Source organism: Parus major, chromosome 1, assembly GCF_001522545.3.
Source record: "Parus major isolate Abel chromosome 1, Parus_major1.1, whole genome shotgun sequence".
In the NCBI taxonomy this organism is placed as follows: Eukaryota; Metazoa; Chordata; class Aves; order Passeriformes; family Paridae; genus Parus; species Parus major.
In genome coordinates, this window is record NC_031768.1 from 22961038 (window position 1) to 22985219 (window position 24182).

Below are 24182 nucleotides of genomic sequence, written 5' to 3' on the forward strand. Positions count from 1 at the left end.
TTTCTCAGACTTTCATGCTTAGATGCCTCCCAGTCCCGTCAAAAAGCCTGACATTTGATGCCACCTGCAACAAACAGATTCTTGTTCATATGAACAGCTTTTTACTGACAGACTAACTTTCAGAAATGGCTGTATCAGAAACTCACTTGGTGCTTCCTATAGTTCAAGTATTTCTACTTGGTTTCCCTTGTTCCTTTGAAATATTTTCCTACTACTTTGTAAATTCTGTGTAAACAGCAGGTACCGCAGCTGAAATGGCAAATATCAGCGACATGGATTATTTCCTTCAGCATTTATTTACTCTGCCTGTCCCTAAACAGAGTGTAAAATCTTGAAACAGTTTGTAAAGATGTTTTTCAACCATTTACTGCACCAGATGCCAGACAACCTAGCATCAGAGAAATTATATTGCTGCAGCAGCTGTCTATCTAGATACCAGTAAATGCCTCCTCTTGAAATATAGCTGAAATCTCAAAGTAAAAAATTAAAAAAAATACTGTGACCACAGGGCTGCCCAAGTAAATGTAGCATCTACAAGTTCCATATCACAGATAATATTTACTGCTAACATCCTAACTGTAATACACATCAGGTAAAAAAATCTTGTCCTTAATACTTTTCATTCCCATAATTTCCATTTTAAAATTGTAGAACATTGCAATAAAGTAAACATATATATTAGAGCTGGATATGCTTTGTTGTCAAAGTAGTGTGGTTTTACCCTGTAAACTGTTGATGCATTTACTGTTAATACAGAGTTGATACAATATGGGTTGGTATTGGTTTTGCTTGGCTGAAAAAAAATTATGCTGAAGATAGTGAACACTCTGTAAGTGGTGTTATTTCTAATTGTCTGTAATATTTTATTCTTGCATTCATTTAAGTGTAGCTTATATGGTGGTGTGTTTTAAATTTGTGAACAAAGAAGTGTGGAAAACACAAGAATATTTATTCTTACAGCTGATCAAGGCTGGTGTGGTGTTTGGGTGTTTTCTACTTCTCACATTGTCCTGCCAAGAGAGCAGGCTGGGAACACACATGGAGCTGGTAGGGGACACAGCTGGGACTGCTCCTTGGATCAGTCCCTAACTGTTCCAAGGGATAGCCACCATATGGTGCCATGCTCAGCATATAAAGCTGAGGCAGGAAGGCGAAAAGGGGGGATGTTGGGAGCTACAGCATTTGCCTTCACAAGTTACTTTTGTTCATGATGAAGCCTGGCTTTCCTGGAGGTGGCAGAACATCTGCCTGCCCATGGGAAGTAGTGAATGAATTCCTTGTTTTGCTTTTTTTGTGCTTCACCTATCAAGCTGTCTTTATCTCAATCCATGATTTCTCAAACTTTTCCCCTACCAATTCCCTCCCCCATATCAAACTGGGTGAGAGAGAGGCTGTGTGGAGCTAAGCTGCCCACCACAACATAAAAAAGGTTCTGCAGCAAAAAGCATGGATAAGAAGCTTTTCTTTTGAAAGTTAAACTTTATTAATGCATTTGGAAGATATGACTTGTCCAGATTCTGACAACTGTTTATTCCTAAAAGTTGAAGAGGTTTCCCCATCAGCCCTTTTGATAATCACACTTCTAACAGGTTTCACAGTCAAAAATGGTTATTCAGTTAGGATTCTGATTATTTCTATTAATTTGGTGATGATCCTCTTGCCACAACTTTACAGCCTTGAACATAATGCCATTCACTATATTGACTTACCTTGGAGATGGAATTTGAAAGTTCCATACAAAAACTCAGAGGCATTCTTATGACTCAAGATGCGTCTGTGCTCTTTTCTGCAATTCTTTTGTGCCTTGAAAGACTGAGTTCTTTGGTTTTTTAGAACAGATGAGGAAAACTGCCACACTGGCTATCTAGGGAAGAGAAAATTGTGCATATCCGAAAACCACACAATTAGACACTAGTGCATGGTCTTCTGAATGATGCATTTTTCACTGGGCTAAAGATAAGCTTACTTTCATGTACTGAAAAATTGTTCATACTGGAGAGAAACTGAGAAGAGGGATGTCAATGATTTAATGACTTTAAACTAAAGTTTGCTTCTCTGGTGGATTTTAAAGGTAAAAGGCAATTCATGACCAGGTCTACATTCGGTCTGGTTAATTACTGGTTCCTGTCTTTTTGTCTATTGTTGTAGTTTCCTCTCTATTTCAGTTCTGAGGTTTTCTGTTCAGATGCATTTATTGGAGTGTCTGTCTGAGTATGATCGCAGAAACCAAGTTCCCACATACAGACAGGATGCAGGTATCCCCAGCAGAATTGTGCCAGTATGAAGTATGAGGGTTCATGTCAGATTGGTTCTCTGTGTTGTGATAGGAGACCTATATAAAAGAACTATAGAATCGTTAAGGCTGAAAAGAGCTCAAGATCATCAAGTCCAACCATTAACCCTGCATTGCCAAACCCACCACTAAACCATATCACCAAACACCATATCACCAAGAGAAAGAATCCCAAACTGGTCGGTCCGGTTTAAAGATTATGTGCTGAACTCCTGTGTGCATACGCGTGCGTGAGCGCACAAGATGCATAGCCGCACATCTGAGTGCTTCAACTGTGCTGGATGTGCCCGGGTCCCAGAGACAAACTTTCCGTAAGCTTCAGGTCCCGAACCCACGCGAAACCGCAACTGCCGCGACCCCTGTCCGCCGGCTCCGGAGCCTGTTTTACCCACCCCCGCCCCTGGCGCGGGCCCGCCCGCAGCCGCCCCCTCCCCGGAGGGGCCGCCCACCCCGCAAGAGGAGCCGCTGCGCCGCGCCCTCCCCCTGCACAGCGCCCGGCGCGGGGAGGCGGGCGGAGCGCGGCGCCCCGGCACCCGCATCCCTCGGCCCCATGCGGCGGCGGGCGGCGGGACGCTGCCGCCGCGGGAAGAGCTGCGCGCCCAGGCAGCCCGTCCGGCGGCGCGGGGCCGCCCGCATCGCCCGCCCGCCCGCTGGCCCACGGAGCTCCCGCAGCGCCCGGAGCGACCCGCTGGGCTCCCGCCGGGGCTGAGGGCTTGCGGCTGAGGGCTCCCGACTTTCGGCGGGACTTCTCGGGGCACCCGGAGAAGGGGAGCGCTCGGAGACAATAGCAGTCGATACAAACCAGCACCCGGCGGTGCCTGCCCGGCTGCCGCGCATCGCTTATGTTTGTTCGGGGGGAGCCAGCCGCGGCGGCGGATCCCGCAAGATGACGGGCGATGAGGAATGCTAAGTCGGCGTCGAGGCGGACCACCGCAGGCAGTGATGAGCCTCGGCGAGCCGGTGCCGGAGGGGAGACCGGGGTCCAGGTGACCGCCGGCTCCGCGCCGCCGGCCGGCCGCAGCGCCCCGGAGCATCGGGAGCGGCGGGCAGCGCCTGCTGACAGCGCCTGGCCCGGCCGCAGGTAACAACAGCGCACGGCCACCGCTGCCGGAGCGCGGTCGGGTGCGGGTTGGGCTGGGTTCTGGGGTTCCCCTGAAGGACTGCGCGGGGAGGCGAGTGGGCTGTGCGGCTGCCTGGCCGGCGGCCGTCGGGCGTCCCGCAGGCGGTGTCACCGTGTGTCGGCGCCCTCCTTTTGCCCGAACACTCCCGTCGCCCGGTCCGGCGGGGACGTTCTTCGCTAATGGGAAGCGTATGTCCTCCGGTACGGCAGAAAGAAACACGGAGGCGAGGGGACTAGGTCTCCCCCGCAGCCCTCTCCGGCACAGCCGCTGCTGGCACACGGCCCGCGCCGCGCAGCGCCGGCCGCCCCCTCCCGCCGGGAGCGCCAGCGCCGCCGCTCGAGGCCCGCCCACGCCCCGCCTCCCGGGGGCGGGGCCGCAGCCCATTGGCCGGTGCGCTGCGCGGGGCGGTGGAGACAGCCAATGGCGGCGAGGCGGCCGAGAGCGCCCCCGTGCGGAGAGCGGCTTCGGCCGGGCACGGGCACAGCGCGGTAAGTCCCGCCAGCAGACCCTTCCCCAGCCCCTCACAGGTCACTGCACTCTCCTCTTCACCTCAATGAACATGGCCTGAAAGGGACCTCTCACAAAAGGAATCGAAATGGGTGGGCTGTTTTCTAGAAGGAATTTTCATTAAGGACAATATAAGGAAAACAGCACCTGAAAATTCTTAAACAAATTACAAGCTATTTGTCTTTTAAAGAATGCTAAACGTCTCATTAACTTGACCACGGATATTTGGGAAAACTTCATCCCGACAAGCCTCTCGTTTGAACTGTAATGGTTTGCACATGGTAATCTTAGGAGGAAAATGTGCATCTTGTTGCTTGCAGACCTAAGAAAATCTGACTTTTATACTACAAGCAAGTAACTAATGGAACTAATAGTACCTGGTACAAGTGAATGCCTTTCTGTCATTGTTGTGGTGTTGTACAAAAGCAGGAATATTAAATTTCTATTACTGTTAGCAGCCTGTATTCTTGTATGGCTTTAATTTCAAATGCTTTCAAATTCTTCCGTTGGTAGGAATATGAATAGGAATGTTTTAGTCATTTGTCCAGAGTTAGGGTGCTTAATCATTAATAAGACGTTGCATAAATGATTTTTCAGAAATTGCTGGTGCTCAAGGTCTTGAAACCTTGAAAACTTTTGTTTTCTGTGCTTCTTTAAATGACTCTCCATGGTTCTAGCCATGCAGACTTCAACACACATTTCCAAAAGTCTGAACTTGGGTATTGGTAGACTTATTATAAACTTTTCCTCTGAGGTCTGTGCTTATGCTTTTAAACAAATGGTCTAATTTTGTAATTTCTGATCAGACATAATAACTGTTTGGTTTAGATTGCAATGTAAGAGTGTATCCAACATCACAGAGCAACCCATGGCAAAGGATGACAGAGCCTAGATCTATGGCAAACTAATTCTTTCACTTCATATCTCAATCATTTCCTACATCTATTGTGATTGAGATTCATTGAGCCACATTTTACCCTACCAAAAGTTAATAGCCTGCTAAAAAGTCAGGCAGCTCGGTGATATGAGTTTGCTAATTTGGTACCTAATGCAGCTCAATTGTACTATTTCTAGTTATCTGATTAGGTACAATAACTGATACTATTAATCTTCAAGTGATTATGGCTTGTTTTGTTTTTGTTTTTCTTTCATTGACTGTAGAGGGAACCCTGGCAATTTGCTTGAGCTAGATTTTTTCCTAGAAGTTTTCTAGTTTTATTGTGAGATGAGTACTAAACTTGGTGTACAGAATAAGCCTATAAAATATTTTACCATGGGAAGATAGCATAACTTTTTTAGAATACATATTTAGTAAAAGTGTGTAATGGGGGAAAAATTTACACTGAACCAGAAAATTACATGGAATAAAGACAATGGCTTTCCAATTGAACATGGCCTTGATTGTCTACAGACTTTCTAGACAATGCAGGTAAACACTAGGTATATAAAGAGTTGAAAATATATAAAGAGTATATAAAAGTTTTTCAAAAACTATAATTTCTTCTCTCTTTTCTTCCTCCCTGTCCCACAACAATGCAGAAGGAGCCAGGCGAGGGGAGGCGACAAGATGGGGGATTGGGTGGCGGCTGGAGCGCTGTCCGTGGTGCTGATGCTGGGACTGGGGCTGCCGCTGGGTGCCCTGGGCTGCCCCCAGCCCTGCGCCTGCTACCTCCCCACCGAGGTCCACTGCACCTTCCGCTCCCTGGCAGCCGTGCCGGCACGTATCCCCAAACATGTGGAAAGAATCAACTTTGGGTTCGTATGGCAGCTTGGAGCAAACAGTTCAATGTTCCTAGTGCAGAAGCCTGGAGTGCTTTGTGCACATCTGGCAAACCAGGATCTCTGTGTGTACTTCTCAAGCAGAATTGCAGGGATGGGTACTCACCTGTTGGTGCTGGATTTCAATCACTACAGCTTCTGGCATGGAGAAATTAGCTCAGCCTTTTTGTCTCAAACAAAAGTTAACTGTTACTTTCAAATAAATATTTATACCATGGTGTGAGTTAATTTTTGGTAAATAGAACATACAGTCTTTTAGAGTATATAAAAAAAGACATTTAATTAAATCTGTTATGAGATTTCTACAGAATATGAAATTTTAAACCTGATGTAAAATATAAATACAGTAGGAGTAAAATTCTATGATGTAACCTAGTAGCATTTTGGAGAACAATGAGATATAGCATATCTTAATACAGTGGAAATAAATTTGATCCATTGCCTTTGGAGTCGTGGATTTGTTGCACTTATTTCAAGCAACAAAGCACAATAGAAGCATGTTGGGAAGAGACTGCTCAGACTCCAAGCCACTTTTCTTTGCCAGGATATTGCCAACTCACATCTGACAGATTTTGAGACAAGAAGGCAGGGACTGCTGGTAGGCTTCATATCACAAAAGTACCACATTGGGTAATTGTGTGATGCAGAGCAGTGCAAGAGTCGCAGTCCTCTTCTGCTTGGTGTCAGGGCTGTCCCACCACCCATGATGAACTCACCCTGACAACCTCAAAACCTCTAAGCTGCAACTGATCATGTAGTGGCTGGCAGTAGTGACCTTGGTTTGGCTTCTTTTCTGCTTCTCTATAGTTAAAATTCTGATCCACCAACATTTCATTCACCTAAAGACTAATTTTAGTCTCAAAATGCTCCTGTGCTCAATAAAGCTATATTAAAGAAATATGTACTCCAATCCCTAAACTGCTTCTGAAAATGGGCTTCTAAGTTACTAAGTTGTTTGGGCTGATTTTTAGTAAAGTACATTATTTGATATACTGTTAGCATAAAGGACATTTCCTTGTGTCCTTTCCCAGGAAGAAACAGTCTTAACTGTTGTTTGCAATTCTTAATTGTTGTTGCAATTCCACTTTGAAAGATTGCTTTTACCCTATTGCTATTTGAAGTGCTATGCGTTTAGAAGGTGAAGATTATTTTTCTACCTGGAAATTATTTAAGAAAAATTTTTATTTAGGCAAGTTCATTTTTTTTTTTAAGGACTTACTTTGAAAAAAGAAATTTTATATAATATGTCTGCTATAAGCTCAGTGGATCTGCAGAAGAACTAAAAATATTAATACAGTATTACAAATTTTTAGCAAATTAAGAATTTTTAGATAGATAACATGGTGAAGATCCAAAAGTATTTTCTCCTTATTCAAAATACTTTAATTTCATGCTATGTCTTCCCTTGCTTTCTAGAAAATACCAAGAAATTGGAAAAATCTCTAAAATTCTATGCTTAATTTTAAGACTTCATGCCTAGATTAGATAATACATTTAATTTTCTGTATACATATGAAAAATGCAAATGTAGACTTAGGCCACCAAATGTAATTCTTCCAAGTTGGCAAATAAAGCCTGATTTGCTTTTCCAAAGCAAAACTGATTTATTTTCAAAGAGTAGATTTTTCTGTATTCCTTATCTAAGAAGAGTTTCAGTGCTCAAATGATGTAATTGTAAGGTCAATTCCTAGATCTTATGTATTTACTTAATGTAGCAAATTACATGCTGTAACAGTAAGTGAAGCAGGATGTGACTCACTGCTTCTTGTGCTGTTTGGGAGATAACCCATTTTTAATGTTTACTCTCCAAATCTCTATTTATTTATTGTTAAATGCTGCTTTGGCAACACTACAGCCTGTCTAGTTTGCCAGGCTCCATAGCATCATGGTTTGGCCACAGGCCATTAACTTATTTCCATTCTATAAACTGAGTTACATGGAAAAATATACTGACAACTATTAGAACTTAAATACCTATTTATTACTTTTACTCCTAATTTATGGCTAAAGTGCCACAAATTGAGTTAAAATAAATCTTAATGTAAACATGAACTAAGTGTGCTTGGACCTTGTAAGAGTCTTTCAGTAACTTCTGGCCTTTTGATGGTGCATTAAGGTCCCTCCAGTTTTTCCTGAAAGTTAGGTTATACTAATTTTACATTTGCAGTCTGTGACAGTCAGTGTATAAATTGTAACTGCATGTGTGATTTTTTTCCCCCAGGTTCAACAGTATACAGTCTGTATACGAAAACTCCTTTGCAGGACTTACAAAATTGGAATTGCTTATGATACATGGAAATGACATTCAGAATATTCCTAATGGTGCTTTGAAAGATCTTGTGTCTCTGCAGGTAATCCTTAGGTTTTCCTAAATTTCAAAACTTCCATGAATTACAGAAAACAAAAATAAGTGTTCTTTATAGTGCCTTTGTAGGATTAACATAACATTTTCCCCCAAAATGCTTTGGATATCTATTAACTATGCCTGTGTCTAACTTGATAATGCCAACTACCACTCAGTTTTATTTTACCTCTGACCAGCATATGATTTTTTCAGTGGTGCAAAAGATTTGAAGGTGGGAGGAAAAAAATTTGCTTGATTGCTATTCTAACTGGATAAAAAAATAATCTGTTTTTTGTTTTGTTTTGTTTTTTGGTTGTTTTTGCTTTGTTTTTTTTTAATTTTTGTTTAGGTTTTTAAAATTAGTTACAACAAATTGAAAGCCATAACCAGCCAAACTCTCCAAGGACTTTCAAGCTTAATGAGGCTGCATATGGACCACAACAGAATTGAGTTTATTCATCCAAATGCTTTTAATGGTTTAACTTCTCTAAGACTTGTCCACCTAGAAGGAAATTTACTCCAGCAGCTTCACCCCAACACCTTTTCAACATTTATGGTCCTTGATTATTTCAAATTGTCAACAGTAAGACATCTCTACCTATCTGAAAATGCACTTAGGACCTTACCTGCAGGGATGTTTCAAGGCATGCCACTGCTGGAAAATCTTTACCTTCATGGAAATCCATGGGCCTGTGACTGCAGTTTGAAGTGGCTCCTTGAATGGAATGAAGTTTCTGGAGGTAGGAACATAAGCTACCAGTTTTCATTGAACTCATAACATTGATTTTTTTTTTTCGTGTTCTGTGTGTTGATGGTTTTGTTACTTCCTGGGTGTTATTACCTACATGATGTCTTGTGTGCAGTGTTAAACTCTGTTACTATTCAATAAATGTGTGTATTTAAAAAACACTGTAAAAAGAAAGCAGTTATGTTTCATTAGATAAAAATATGTATTTAAGAGCAAAGAAATTAGCCATTACATTTGGGATGATGGAAGTGGTAGTGAGGTTTATAACTGTAAAGGGGTTATAACCTTTGACTGCATTTGCTTGCACAGCAGTGCACCTTTGGCTGAGGGCTGCCAATTGTCCTCAACCAGTGAAGCTGCTGACTATTTGCTGTCATGGAAGGTGGTAACATTGGATTTGAACTTGTTTGTCTAAGGAAGGAAAGAAATCAGGTTACCAAATTCCTGGTTAAGCCCGCTCTAACTTTGAATCTGTTAACATTAAAGCTGTAGTATGCAATCTTCATGTCCATCCATGTTTCTTCATTGACCACAATTTCCTTTTATGATGGAGCAAATCTATTTGAAGTATTTTCAAGTACTTGCAATGTATCCATTTTCAACCATGTAATTTTTTCATAAAATAACTTGTCTATCTTCATTCAGACTTAGAGATAAGTATCCTAATGCCTGGGCTGGAACACTTCTGATTGTGTGCAGAGGCAGAAAAAGAGTATTATAATGCCTCTGTATCAGGAATACACTAAATGAGGAGGGATTTGAGTGCCAGTTTTCAGTTTTGGCATCTCAGTTCAGCAGAGGAACTGGTGTCACACCAGAGCTACTCCTAAAATATTAAGAGGGAATCGGCATTTAATTGTAACTGAAGATGTCTCAAATGAGTGACAAGGTTTATACAATGATTTTGGAGCGCATATGGTGAATGATGGTGGGTCTTGTCATCTTAGAATATTTAATTAATTGCAATTTTGCACTTGACTGCAAGATGGTGCTTTTTAAGAATGTGCAATGCTTGAATGAGTAGTATAAATCTTCCTGACTAAACAGGTACTTGAGTCATCTGACTTAAATACTGTCTTTCACTAGTTTACATTTTAATATTCTTATGTTTTGTTCTTGATCCAAAATGTGTGTGTATGTGTAATGGGTGTCCTTAAGCTACAATATAAGTTATGAGATACTAGCTGAACATTCCTTTCTTAGTGCAGTGCTGGCTTGCTAGCATTTTTATTCAGTTAAATTACCTCTTTACACTAAAATAGTAATGATTTTTGGAAGGAGAAATAATTTATCCATGCCTTTTTCACGTATGAGAGATTTTGTATCTGTATATGACTGTAACATTAACTTCTTTGGGAATTCTGTCCAGAAAGAGTTATTAAATTTTTTCAGTGTAGCCACTGCCAAGTTGATTGTGGACTGGTCTTTCCTTATCTTTGAAACACCATTTGAATCTGCAAGTAGCAAACTGAAGATATATATATATATATATATATATATATATATATAGATATATATAGATATAGATATATAGATATAGATATATATAGATATATATAATATATATATATATTCCATTTGTAAGACCTTTTTTAAAAAACTGATTATTCAGATTCACAAGCATATATTTTCAATTAAAATAGTGGTATGAGGATTTGCTGTGCATTTCCCTTTCTCCTGACATTTTGCCTTATAACTCACCGTTATATTGTTCATTCATTCAAAGATCCCTCATTCTTCAGGGTGATACTTATTCCTAGAATAACTGTAATACATTAAATCTACAATATGCTTCCAAACTAAATACTTAAGGTGACATTTAACATTCAAGTGAGCAGAACAGTGTAATAAATATATGATTGTTACTTTGCAAACAACAAGTTTGAATTGACAGAAGAGAGGAGTCAAGACTGTAGTTTTCCTGGTCTAGCTCTCCTCTAAGTTTTTTTGTATTATTACAAAGTTTACTGTTGTTTCAGAGGTCAGAGAAGAAGTGGAGAAGTGGCACATTTTTTTTTTTTTTTCTCCTGCTGATTAATACCTTGCAAGTGCAAGAACTAATCAGCCCATTTTGGTAGCTACAGTATAATGTTTTGTGTACTGCCAGTACTGTTCTTAATCGAGAAGGAAAAAAAGCTTCCTGAATTATTTAATGAGGAAGTCCAGTACATAAACTCTGTATTTTTGAAAGCTGAAAGGTCCCTCCCCTTTTCACATTAGATCCACAAGTTAGGCAGTTGCTATACAAATGCAGACTTTTTGACACAGAGTAGTTTGTTGCTGATTTAAATGTTGCCCTGTGCACTTCCGTTTGTAGGCATTTAATTCAGAGGCAGTGAATCTAAATTTCAGAAGGATGGAGTATTCAGTCCTGTCATTAAGAGAAGATTCAGAAGAAATCATGGTCAGATTGAGAATCAGATGCACATTCAGCTGTAAAACAAAGAGGTGCCATTCTATAAGTCTTGCCTTATGTGTCATGTGATGTAATGCAATCTTCATGAAGTTTATTTCATACTATTGAGAGTTGTCTAGAACAGAGTTTTTCAGCTTATTTACCTATTGTTTTCCCTCTTATTTTCTTTTTTCAATTTTATTTTTTTCAGGTGTTTTAAAATGCAAAAAGGACAAAGCCTATGAATCGGGACAGCTGTGTGCTAAGTGCAGCAGCCCAAAACAACTACAGAAAGAAGACATTCAGAACTTGAAAGATATTTCCTGTAGGAAGCCTGTCATTCAGTCCTCACTGAGGCAAAATAGCAGTACTCAAGATGAGGAAGATAGTGACAGTTATGAACTCCCTCTGGAAGAGCTTCGGTCCTCACCATGGAACATTGCTCTAAACATGACTGATGAGCATGGCAATATAATCCACCTGAACTGTGAAATCAAAAAACCAACAGATTCTACCAAAATTCAGTGGAATCAAATCCAGACTCAGGAGATAGATATAAATGCCACAATTGCACTGGATTTTGAATGTCCAATGAATCGAGAAAACTATGAAAAACTATGGAAGCTTATAGCTTACTACAGTGAAGTACCTGTCAAATTAGAGAGGGAACTTATGCTCAGAAAAGAGCCTAAAATAAGCTATCAGTACAGGCAAGGCTCAGATTATGATGCTCTTTACTACACAGGTGTAAAAGCTCAAATACAGGCTGAGCCTTCCTGGGTGATGCAGCCTCTTATAAATATCCAATTAAACAGGCGCCAGAGTACAGGGAAAAAAGTGGTGCTATCTTTTTTTACTGTGTTTTCTCAGACAATTCATACCAAAACCACCAGGCAGCAGAGAAACTGGGTAATGATAGAGCAAAATGAGAGCACAAGGACAGCACAGAGTGTGGTGGAAGGGTCAGAGTGTCAGCTGAGTTGCAGTGTGAAAGCTTCTGAGAGCCCCTCCATTCAGTGGCTTTTTCCAGATGGAACTAAACTGCAGGCACCTTTTAATGAGAAAGACAGTAGGTTTTCCATTCTCAGTAGTGGCCAACTAATAATCAAAGCAGTGAGTTACACTGATGGAGGTGTGTACCACTGCATTGCCCAAGTGAGAGATGATGTGGACGTAATGGCTTACAGACTTTTTGTGCAGCCTGCAGCTAGTCAGGTAGCTGATTCAGATGTAGTGAGAGTTGAAAAAAATGTTGGTGATCCAATAGCTTTGCCATGTAATGCAGTTGCCATCCCAGATCCACAGTTGAGCTGGATTCTTCCAAACAGTCAGGTACTCAATGATTTATCAAACTCTTCAAAAGGCTATATGCTTCCCAATGGTACTTTGCTTATTCCAAGGAGCCATGTCACTGATAGTGGCCATTATAGATGTGTGGCTGTCAATCAGCAGGGATCAGATCAGTTTGTCATAAGGGTCACAGTAAATAAAATGGTGTCTGATAGGTCATTTAAACGAATAAAACTAAAGAAGCACCCAGGCTCAAAAGGTTTGTCAAAAACAACAGGGCGGGTCATAGATGATGAGGAGGGATCAGGAGGGGTGGAGGAGTTCCCACGAAGAAAGAACCGCCTAAAAGACTGGGAAATACCTTTTAAACAAAAAAATGACCAAGTGCCAGAGGCTCAAATTAAAAAGGGGAAGAAGGGCAGAAGGAAAATGAAAATCTGGAAAAGTACTGATGAAACCCAAGACAGCAATGTTGCAGAAGGCCGGAGAGTATTTGAATCTCGAAGGAGAATTAATGTGGCAAGCAAACAGATTAATCCACAGCATTGGGCTGACATTTTGGCAAAGGTCCGCGGGAAGAATCTTCCTAGAACAACAGCTACCACCATCTCTGTAACAACTTCACTGCCATCAGTCATGCAGGAAACTACTCCCACTCCTTATCCTTTAGCCAGCCCTCTGCCTTCAGAGACAGGGCCTGATGTGGTGGATTCCTCTGCTGATGCATCACCTGTGGGTGAAGATGAGCAGTTCTCAGTCACTGTTTCACAGAACACAGAAGTGTTTTCAGTCCAGTCTGTATTAATAAGGTCAGAAACTGAACCCTTCTCCAACCACAGGGCTTTAGAAACACCTGCAAGTATAGACGCTGTAGAAATTGCTTTATCAGGTCCATATTTGACTTCTGTCTCTGCAACTCTGCAACCACAAGGGGAACAGTATCTTGATGTCAGAACAGATGATTCGGTTGCCCTTACTGAGGAACCTCTAGCCAAACAAATTGTAACAAACTTTCCTAATGTTCAGAGCAGTTTATTCACGGTGGAAACTGTAGATAAGACTGTATCTTCTATATCTGAAGAAAATTCTGCTTTTGCTGAGCTACCACTTGATGCTACTCTCCTTGAGTCTCAGACTGTGGATCTTCATAGCACCTTGGAGACAAGCTTGAAGTTAAATGAAGTGAGCCCAATTAGTGTTGACACCATAACTTCGGCACCTTCTCAGTTTGATGAGATCATCCCAACAGATTCTGTAGGCACTACTACTGTTCCTTCATCTACTTTTCCATTTGTTAGAGAAAAGAGCAATGATGGACGATACCAGCACAAAAAAATATCCACAAGTCATACAAAAATGGCAGACTTAAGTAACAGTTTTCCAGCTGTTACACCCATCAGGGTTGAGAGCAAAGAAGAACCTGAAACTCACAGAAATACGGTGACTCAAGAAAGCATGTTCAACATTCATGCAGACAATTCTCAGACAAAGGAACATAGAAATCTGGTTATTCCAAAACAAGGTCCCATATTCATTTTGCATAGTGCTAATGCTCCTCATAAAACAGCAGAGGGGTTAGAAACATCTTCTTCCATCAGTAGATTGACCACAATGGCCCCCACAACAACTCCATATAGAAAGACCATGCCTTCACTTATTACTCAGCATGGTAGAAAAAGGCCTTATGGGAGAAGGAGAAGGCCAAACAGAATCCGACAAAGACCAAGGCCTTTGCCCCGTGTTGTTTTAACCACAGAGGCAATGCCTGTGATTACAAGGACACCTGAAATTGAAGCTGTTACCAAAACTTCTTTTGGAACTCTTGAAAGTCCTGATCTTAAAAATATCAAAATACAGGCTAGGAAAAAGGAGCGCATGGAATCCACTCCTTCATTAATTACTGATTCAGGTGTCACAGAGAAATTTACTAAAATCAGAGATGTCATCACAACTTCCTCTTTTAGGCCCACTACTTCACCTGAAGCTAAAAGTGTGACACACCCTACTAGCCCTGAAACCTTTGAACTTCCAGTGACTGCACCCATCACAATTTTATCATCATATGCTGTACATGATGCACTTCCCACAAAAGAGCCAAGTGTACCTCTGAAACCAGAGCAAAGTGAAGTGCCAGCATTTCACTCATTAGACAATGTCTCTGTGGAGAAGGACATGAAAGAAGATTCTAAAACTGTGGATCATAAGGCAGAGCAATCAAGGACAGCAACTTCTCCTGCACATAGGAACAGCTCAATACTATCAACAAAACCAAAATCTCAAGAGCCTAACCTATTTGACTTAGAAGGAATGGTTAATGAAACAACTGCTGGAACGTTCCAGCTGGTGTATCCCACTGTGAGTGACTTAGGTATTCCTGTTGGCACAGTAGAAGATTTTAAGGACCTTTCAGTTTCAAAGGAGCCATGGAAGCCTACAGTATCTATAGAAACACCAGCAAAAGCTGAGCCACCTCAGCAGTATGAGAGATTTACTTTACCCTCCTCTTTCAGCACAGCAGAAACTCAAACTCATCCAGTTAGAGAGACAAAGAAATCTGTTTCTCTCCAGGCTGGGACAGAGCCATCTTCCTTGGATAGAAAGGAATCTATGTTACATGTGTTTCCTCATTCACAGACAACTGAAAAGCCTCCTATTATATCCACTGCTTTTATTCCATTTATAAAACTTGTCAGTCTTCCCCCTTCCATTTCAAGCACTTCACATCCTTCTCTTCATTATACCACCAAGGAGAGCAATGCCTTCAATCAAGAAGGGCTGCCAGAAGCAAAATATGTTGGAGCAGGTGGTGACAAAATAGTGATGACCTCAAACCAGAATGTTCACCCTACTCCTTCCTCTAATCAAAACAGGATTAGCATACAGTCAAAAGAGAAGCAATTCAAGGAGTTGTATAGTAGCAAATCAAACAACAGTTTACTGCTTAATCCAAATCCTCCCAATCCACCTGCTGGAATGATACCAAGCATAAACCAAAGACCACCTGTTGTGCCTCCAAAACACATTCCAGTAAGAGGCACAGTGAAGCTTCCTGTAACACAGGACCCATTTCGCTATTTTATAACAAATCAGCCACTTCACTACACAAACAAACCAGAGATAACGGCATATGCAGCACATACCATCCAGGACAGAAAAACTTTTGCTTCCCAGAGAGAAACAGCTACCCCAACACAAGCCTCTCCATTTCACAAAACAAAGCCATTAATCGAAAGCAAGTTCAGTAATCAGGGTCAGAACAGATACAATTCAAGATTTTTTGGAAATAACCATGTTCCAGATAACAGAGGCACAGCAGGGAGACTACCAAGTCAAGGGATCCCCTATTACCCCAGTTCCAGAATACCATTCCTTTTCAACAGAACAAGGATATTCCCTCACTTAAATATGCATCCTAAACCAGATATTCCTAGTCAACTAGTGCCAAAAGACACAAATGACAGGAAGGTTGCTCAGGTCTTACCTACTGGGATTACAGTGCAGAAAGCTACAGCTACTCCAGTGCCTCCAATGCCACGTGCCACAACGACTGCAACACCACCAGTGATTTTAAAGATCACCCCTCCAGCCTTTCTCTCTCAGCGCACAAAACCACAAATAACCACTACAGTTCATCCTTTTAAAAGTGTCCATCATCGTCATCAAAAATTTCCATCTGTTCCTTACATGGGAGGCATTATGCCACACAATTCAACTGCAATTCAGCCTTCCACTAATTTTAGGGTACATGGAGGAAGACCTAAAATTATCTCAAAAGCATCTCAGAGCATCTCCATCCTTGCTGAAACAGATGCTTCTATCCCTTGTGATGCAGCTGGGGAACCCAAGCCTTTTATTACTTGGACAAAAGTCTCTACAGGTAAGACAGAGAAAAATGTGCTCTTCCATGGTTTGTAGGGGTATTGCACAGAAATGCAACATCCTCACAGGAGTAGTTCAAAATATTGAAAAATACTTCCTGTAATTTGAATCATTGTAGAGAAAATGATTAATTGTAACTAATCATTACAAGTAATAATAGATTTGCAGTGTTTCTGTAAAAGAAAACCTCTACCATTTAATGAGTTAATTTTTGAAGAGTAATTTTTTGGCTGTGAAAAGCAGACAACTATGCTTATTCTCAGCAGTTAGAATTTATTATGGCAACACTTGCGAGTATGGGTTTGTTAATGTGGCTACCTTAAATATCGGGGTGTGTGTGTGTCATCTCCATATGCAAAGGGAACAGAAAAGTTACATAAAGATTTAAGAGGGATCCTAAAACATAAGGCCTTCAAAAATTTCCACACTGTCCATGTTTGCAAGCTAGTGGTTAGTTCTGCAATAGAAACAAAGACTAATTTGAGTTATGGAGAGTGTCAGAAGATGCAGGCCCTCTGAAGTTGTAATTGGTGCTGAGTAAACCTAAAATGTCATTTAAGACTTCTTTATTTCAATAATGAACATTTTAAACCCTTTGACTTTCTCTTTCTTTCTTTCCTTTAACCTTCACAGGAGCTCTAATGACAGCCAACAGCAAGTTACAAAGGTTTGAGGTCTGGAAAAATGGTACTCTCCTTATCCGAAATGCTCAGCTTCAGGATCGTGGGCAATACTTATGCACAGCTCAGAACCTGCACGGCATAGATAAAATGATTGTTGTGCTCACAGTTTTAGCCCACCAGCCCAAAATTTTACTTTCCCGCTATCGAGATGTTACAGTCTACTTTGGAGAGACCATAGCAATGGAATGTCAGGCTAGTGGGACTCCAAGTCCACTAATTTCATGGATTTTCCCAGATAGGAAGATTTTGCAGACAGTCACAGCCACAGAAAGCAGGATAATGCTTCATGAAAATCGAACCTTGTCTATCAAGCAAGCAACTTTTTCAGACCGAGGAGTTTACAAATGCGTAGCAAGCAATGCTGCAGGAGCTGACAGCGTTGCAGTGAGGCTGCACATTGCAGCCTTACCCCCCATCATCCAGCAGGATAAGCAAGAGAACATTTCCTTGCCCCTTGGTAGCAGTATTAACATCCACTGCACTGCCAAGGCAGCACCTTCTCCCAACATCCGCTGGGTGGTCTTTGATGGCACGCAGATCCGACCTTCTCAGTTTGTCAATGGGAATTTATTTGTTTTTCCCAATGGGACTCTTTACATTCGCAACGTCTCCCCCAAGGACAGTGGGACCTATGAGTGCATTGCTGCTAACATGGTGGGAGCTGCCAGGAGAACAGTACAACTCCATGTGAAAAAGCACGCATCGAATGCTAAAATCACTGGGAGCTCTCCTCAGAGAACAGATGTAACATACGGTGGCATCCTGCATTTGGACTGTAGTGCTTCTGGTGACCCTTGGCCTCGGATATTGTGGAGGTTGCCTTCCAAAAGGATGATTGATTCCCTTCACAGGTAAATTACTATTTGGGGTGTCACAGGTAAATTGAAGTTTAGATGAACTTAGAGAAAAGCCCACTCAAGTACAAGTTTCATTCCTGACTTCTGAGGGTTTTGAATGATCCATCCAATCCTTAAGAAGGAATTTGAGATTATATCAAAAGATAGTCAAGTTATATCTTAGCATAATTTTCTTGGTAGCAGTATTACTCTTGAAAAGCTAGCTTCAAGTCTTTAGGATAAGCTGCCACTGTTTGTCTTTTACAACCACTTGTAAACTTATTAAAAAGTCCAGATACACAGCTTGTGTACTGCTTGTTCCAATGTGCTTAGTCGGAATAATGTTGCAGAGGTTCCTGCTTTTCCCTAGGAGAAATTGATCATTGAATTTTATCTCTTAGGCAAATCATTACACAAAGTAAATACAGGGAAAATAATTCAACTTGTAATTACTTGAACAAAAATAATAATTTTAATGTCTTGCATAAACAAATGTTACCCCACAATAAGATCTGTGTAAACCTGGTTGCATATTAATGCCTAAAACAATACATTCTCCAATATTCGCAATATCAATTAAAATACCACTTCTACAAACCTACAATAACTGTCCTAACACTTGTCTGAAAACAAATTTCTGTGCTATAAATTATTCATAGCTCACCTTTGAGCACAATAAACAGACTATAAACAGTGTATAAACACAGTGTAATTAAAATGCATAATTTGGAACAACTTTCTTCACAGCTGAACATAGTCATAATTTTTTATATTGACAAAAAATATATTTAGGTAACCTGTAGATAGCACAAAATCCAGATTGCATTTTATGCCTCATAGAGGTAGCAAAAAAATAGTGCTTTCTTGTTTTCCCTCATGATCTTTATGTGAGCTGCTTTTCAAATACTGGAGATCTTTGGGGAGAAAACTGTGGCTGCTGAGGAAGTTGGTTTTGACCTGAATACACCAATTCCATAGTGATGTGGAAAGGACTTTTTTAGTATACTGGAAACTTTTTGTCCCTTATTTCAAAGCTTAGCAACATTTTGCTTCTTTGTGACTCTTCTAAAGGTTTAATCTTTATATCCAAGGGCAGAGGAAGTTCCTCATCTTTATTTGCATTTGGCTGAAGACCCAGGTACCAGACTCCATTATGGTCCACACAGCCTCATGTGGATTATATCATCCAGAGATCTCATATTTCAGTGTTACAGAATAATGCACATGTAGTCAGAAGAGTTAAAACCACCATAGTTTGGTATTTAGTGGATGTTTAATGGTCAAAAACATCATTAAAGCCATTGAACACAACAGAATTACTTAGTTACAAGTAAGTAGAATTATTTTTTTTCCATTTGCCTTTTGGTGGTGAATATCCTAGAAATTTCTGACCATCTAATTATTCAACAAAAGCAATTTTCCTCTCCTACTTTTTTTTTTCTTTTTTTTTTTTTAATACTGTTGAGTTGTTATTCCCCCACAGATTTCTCTCAGTAGTTAATACTCAAAATGTGATTTTGTAGCTTATATTAGGTTCTTTTTTCTTTCCTTACAGCACTTTGGAGACTAGAATCAAAGTATTCAGCAATGGGACTTTGGTTGTTCATTCAGTTACAGACAAAGATGCAGGAGACTATTTGTGTGTGGCCCGCAATAAGATAGGGGATGACTACGTGGTCCTCAAAGTGAATGTGATGATGAAACCAGCAAAAATAGAACATAAGAATGACAATAACCACAAGGTCAAGTATGGAGGGGACCTGAAAGTCGACTGTGTAGCCACAGGTCTGCCAAATCCAGAGATCTCCTGGGGTCTTCCAGATGGCAGCATGATCAATACCTTCATGCAGTCAGATGACAGCGGCAGCCGGGCAAAGCGGTACGTGGTCTTTGATAACGGAACCCTGTATTTCAATGATGTTGGACTGAGAGAGGAAGGGGACTACACCTGCTATGCTGAAAACCAGATTGGGAAGGATGAAATGAAAGTGCGGGTCAAAGTGGTGGCAGAGCCTGCAACCATCAGGAACAAAACATATATCACTATTAATGTACCTTATGGCGATGTTGTCACAGTAGCATGTGAAGCCAAAGGAGAGCCCACTCCCAAAGTGACCTGGCTTTCCCCAACCAACAGGCCTATTCCTGCGCTGTCTGACAAATACCAGATATACAGAGATGGCACCCTCCTCATCCAAAAGGCCCAAAGGTCCGACAGTGGTAACTATACCTGTGTAGCACGGAACAGTGCTGGAGAAGACCGGAAGATCGTTTGGATCCATGTTGACGTTCAGGCTCCCAGAATCAATGGTCACCTCAGTGCAATAACATCTGTGAGGGAGACAGCCATCAGAGACAGCCGGAAACTTATTGACTGCAAAGCTGAGGGCATCCCTGCTCCGCGTGTCTTGTGGGCTTTTCCAGAAGGAGTGATCTTACCGGCTCCCTACTATGGGAACAGGATCACTGTGCATCGCAATGGTACGCTGGACATCAGAGGGGTGAGGCAGACAGACGCCGTGCAGCTCGTGTGCATTGGGCGGAACGAAGGCGGGGAAGCGAGACTGCTCGTGCAGCTCCTCATCACAGACCATTTGGAGAAACCCTCCTTCAGAGACCCTGTCAGTGAAAGGATCACTGCCATTGCTGGGCACAGCATCAATCTGAACTGCTCAGTCCAGGGGAACCCCAAACCCAGCACGAGCTGGATCCTTCCCAACGGCTCTGAGGTGCTGAGTGGCAGTCGCCTGCACAGATTTTACCATAAGAGGGATGGGATCTTACACATCAGCAGCTTATCTGCCGGGGATGCTGGGACCTACCGCTGTACAGCCAGAAACCCGGGAGGTTATGTGGAACGAGTAGTCTTCCTGAAGGTGGGACTCAGGCCAGAAATTAGCAACCAGTACAACAACCTGGTGAGCATCATCAATGGAGAAACTCTGCAGCTTCATTGCATCACCCAGGCAAACCACCGGGCACAGATCTCCTGGACACTGCCCAATGGAATGGTTATGGATGCCCCCCAGGCTGTGGGTCGCTTTTCCCTGATGGAGAATGGCTCACTGACAGTGCGTGAGGCTTCTGTGTTTGACAGGGGCACTTACCTGTGCAAAGTGTCCACAGAGTATGGCACTTCTGTTATGACTGTGCCTGTCATTGTGATCGCCTATCCTCCTCGGATCACCAGCGAGCCAGCACCTGTCATTTATGCCAGACCTGGAAATTCAGTTAAACTGAACTGCATGGCCATTGGGATTCCTAAAGCTGAAATAACATGGGAGCTTCCAGATAAATCACATCTGACAACAGGAGCTCAATCCCGTCTGTATGGAAACAAATTCCTCCATCCTCAGGGGTCATTAGTCATCCAGCAGTCCACTCAAAGGGATGCGGGCTTCTATAAATGCACTGCTAAAAACATACTAGGCAGTGATTCCAAAACTACCTACATACACATATTCTAGCATTAAAACAAGTGCCTTTGACTGGATACCGGTGTTCAAGTCACTGCCATATGAGTGCAATGAGGAAAGTACTGCTTGCAACAATGGCTAAGGAGAGAAAAAAAAAATTAATTAATCTGCCTTTCTTTTGTACTCAATATGGTAATAAGTCTGGAACTGAGGAGACTAATACATTGAAAAAGGTCTTCAAATTGTTAAGACAGTGTAATGTGGTTTTTCATGCTATCCAATAGCATCTGAGACCTAAAGTACTCCATTGTCAATAGTCCAAAGCTATTTCTTGTTCTAACAAGCACCTTAAAAGTACCAAAGAAGTATTAACTGTTAACAAGTGAGCTGCAGTGATTGAAGTACTTTAGCAAAACATAATTTTCTTTATACCCTGCAGCACCTTTACATAATCTAGGCTTATAGAATATGATTATTAACCTTTCTGTTCATGCTTCTATCAGCTCTTCAAATCAAAGACTAAATTAGAAAATAAGAATGATCTATTTTAATAAAAATACATGCAGAGATTAGCTACTTTAACATATGAACATACATTTGCCAGCTACTAAGGATGCTCTGGTCAATTAATTCACTATATATTTTATATATATTTTTTAATCTGACTATGAGACTAGCAAGAGTAACAATGACCTTGGTCTCATTTTATAAATTATTGGTCTTTACAAGACTCTGATACATTACAGTGTTTTATAATATTAAGGTCAATATACTGTACATTTTATAATAAAAAAATATTTTCCAAAGAATGTATTCACTGGTTGTTTTTGTTTTGTTTTGTTTTATTTTTTTAAATAAGGAACTCCAAACAGTGTGAGTATGGAATTAGGTCAAAAAACCTGAAGTAATGTAGTGTTATATGTACTTGTATTTGTCCCATTTTTATCTGATTCATTTATAGATGGTTTAGGGAAGACAAATTAGTATAATCGTTTTATCTTTTTAAAAGTGATTTAGTAATAGAAATTTTTGTATATTTCAGCAAATATTTACAATGTCAGTACTTTTTCTGCAGTCAAGGACTGTTTAGTGGGTTATGTGCATAATTTTATGAAGGTTTATCTCTTGTGCTACAAGGTACATGAATATGCCCATGTTTCAGCAAACTAAAAAAATAACAATCAGAATTTTGCAAATGTTATCTTACCTTTAAACATATGGATTCTCTCAGATATTCCCGAATTCTTAAAGTTCTGCTTGTTCATAAAACTTATGCTCATGTTTTAGAATATGGTTAGGATAAAAGCTTTATTTTTATTTTCTCTGTTGATCAAAACATGTCGGTAATGTAAAGTATTTTGCTAATATTTACATTTTGCAAAAGCTGAAAGCAAAGATTTTCTCCCCCCACAAGTTCATCCACTTTAGAAAATAGTAAGCTGTTGTAAAATGTATACTTAGCATAATGATAAACAGAACTGAGCTAATTAAAGGTATGTGATTAGAACAAGAATATAGAATTAAATGAGAAGGGCATTGCTGAAGATACACAGGGTAAAATTTATTTTATAGAATACTTTATAAAACTTTTTCTTCAAAAATTCAGTGCAGGCTAAAAATCTGTGGTTTGTACAAAACTTTATTAAAAGTTGTGGATATGTTGCCTAATTAAATAGCATTTGATTATGTCTTAGGTTTGTTTTTTTTTTTTTTTAATGGTGTAAACCCTTGGGCCCTAAATCAGTAACCCATGCTCAAAGGGAAGCATGTCCCTAAATACCTGGCAGGGATGTAACTGCTTCTGAGAGTTATTAATGAAGAAAGAAAAGAGGCACTTAAGGTTTTTAACTGGATTGCCCATGTGGTACTTTCTAATCTGGCTATTTTCCTTGAAAATATCAGATACATCTTTAGATCCTTTATTTTTATAGTGTTTTTCCAATTTGGAAAACAGTCATACATTATTTAATAATAATAATAATACATCTTGTAGAAGAATCTGAAGTCAGCATTTGGCATTGTAGTAGGAGTCAAGCACTTTTAATCATTCGTCCAGCCTTCACTTAACAGTTATGTAAATTTAGAGGTATTCTTGGGTGCTGAATTACTTCTGGATATTGCTATTAAGTAGATTTCTTTTTATGTTAAGGGAAGAAAATAGAATCTGAACTCAAATTCAAACATTTGATCTTTTAGGATCAAACAAAGCATCTGATCATGTTTTATTCCTCAGTCCAGAATTTTCACAGCTGCCAATGGAAGTTTTGAAGGCTAAGAAATTAAAGATTTGGCTCTAGACAGTTTCTTAAGTCAAAAAAATTTTGCATGCTTGCAAAATTCCTTCAAAAGTGGACTTAACATTTTTTTCATGTGTTATAATTTCCATTATGTTTGCCTTTACCCCTTTTATGAAAATATACTCCTAATGAGAGAACTATAAAATATCATTTCCTTTCAAAATAAATGCAAGTACAACTTAAAAACATCAAATGAATGCTCAAGCAGTGTTTGGCCATATGTTGTGTCTGTCATACCCTTTCTCTGCTGATACACCAGTTGTCCAGGATATCTATCTTGAGTCCCTTTTGTAGAAATAAAGACATTCACAGGGAAACTTAACTCTATTCTAAGACCTACATCCTTGAGCATGAATCTGCATGCCACTCTATGTGCTAAATCATCCATCAAATGAAGGCAGTTGTAGGACGCTGAATTTAAATCATAATTTCTTCCTTTATTTCTAGGTAATTGTCTGCAAGTTGTGTTAAATAAGTTAATGACAAATTCACATTACTTCAACGATGCAACTCTTCATTAATTTTTTTTTTTCTTCAGAAGTCTTCATTCATTTTTCAAACCAAGCAGGACTCATGCATTCAAAGGCAATGTAG

General features: G+C 40.4%; 1 protein-coding gene across 1 annotated transcript; it reads left to right on the forward strand.

Moving 5' to 3' along the window:
- Positions 1-2958: 2958 nt before the first annotated feature.
- MXRA5 (matrix remodeling associated 5) lies at positions 2959-23776 on the forward strand. The gene is made up of 7 exons (XM_015647115.3): positions 2959-3374; positions 5461-5676; positions 7922-8051; positions 8394-8784; positions 11399-16354; positions 16990-17890; positions 19431-23776. The coding sequence occupies exons 1-7, from the start codon at positions 3190-3192 to the stop codon at positions 21340-21342; spliced, it is 8691 nt and encodes a 2896-aa protein (XP_015502601.1). The 5' UTR covers positions 2959-3189; the 3' UTR covers positions 21343-23776.
- The last annotated feature ends 406 nt before the right edge of the window (positions 23777-24182 follow it).

What these genes read in the sequence shown, in the direction of transcription:
- MXRA5 (XM_015647115.3), top strand. Translation starts at nt 3,190, where the DNA reads ATGAGGAATGCTAAGTCGGCGTCGAGGCGGACCACCGCAGGCAGTGAT. An exon ending in AGCGCCTGGCCCGGCCGCAG is followed by an intron (nt 3,375 to 5,460) that starts GTAACAACAGCG and finishes ACAACAATGCAG; the next exon opens with AAGGAGCCAGGCGAGGGGAG. An exon ending in ATGATTGATTCCCTTCACAG is followed by an intron (nt 17,891 to 19,430) that starts GTAAATTACTAT and finishes CTTTCCTTACAG; the next exon opens with CACTTTGGAGACTAGAATCA.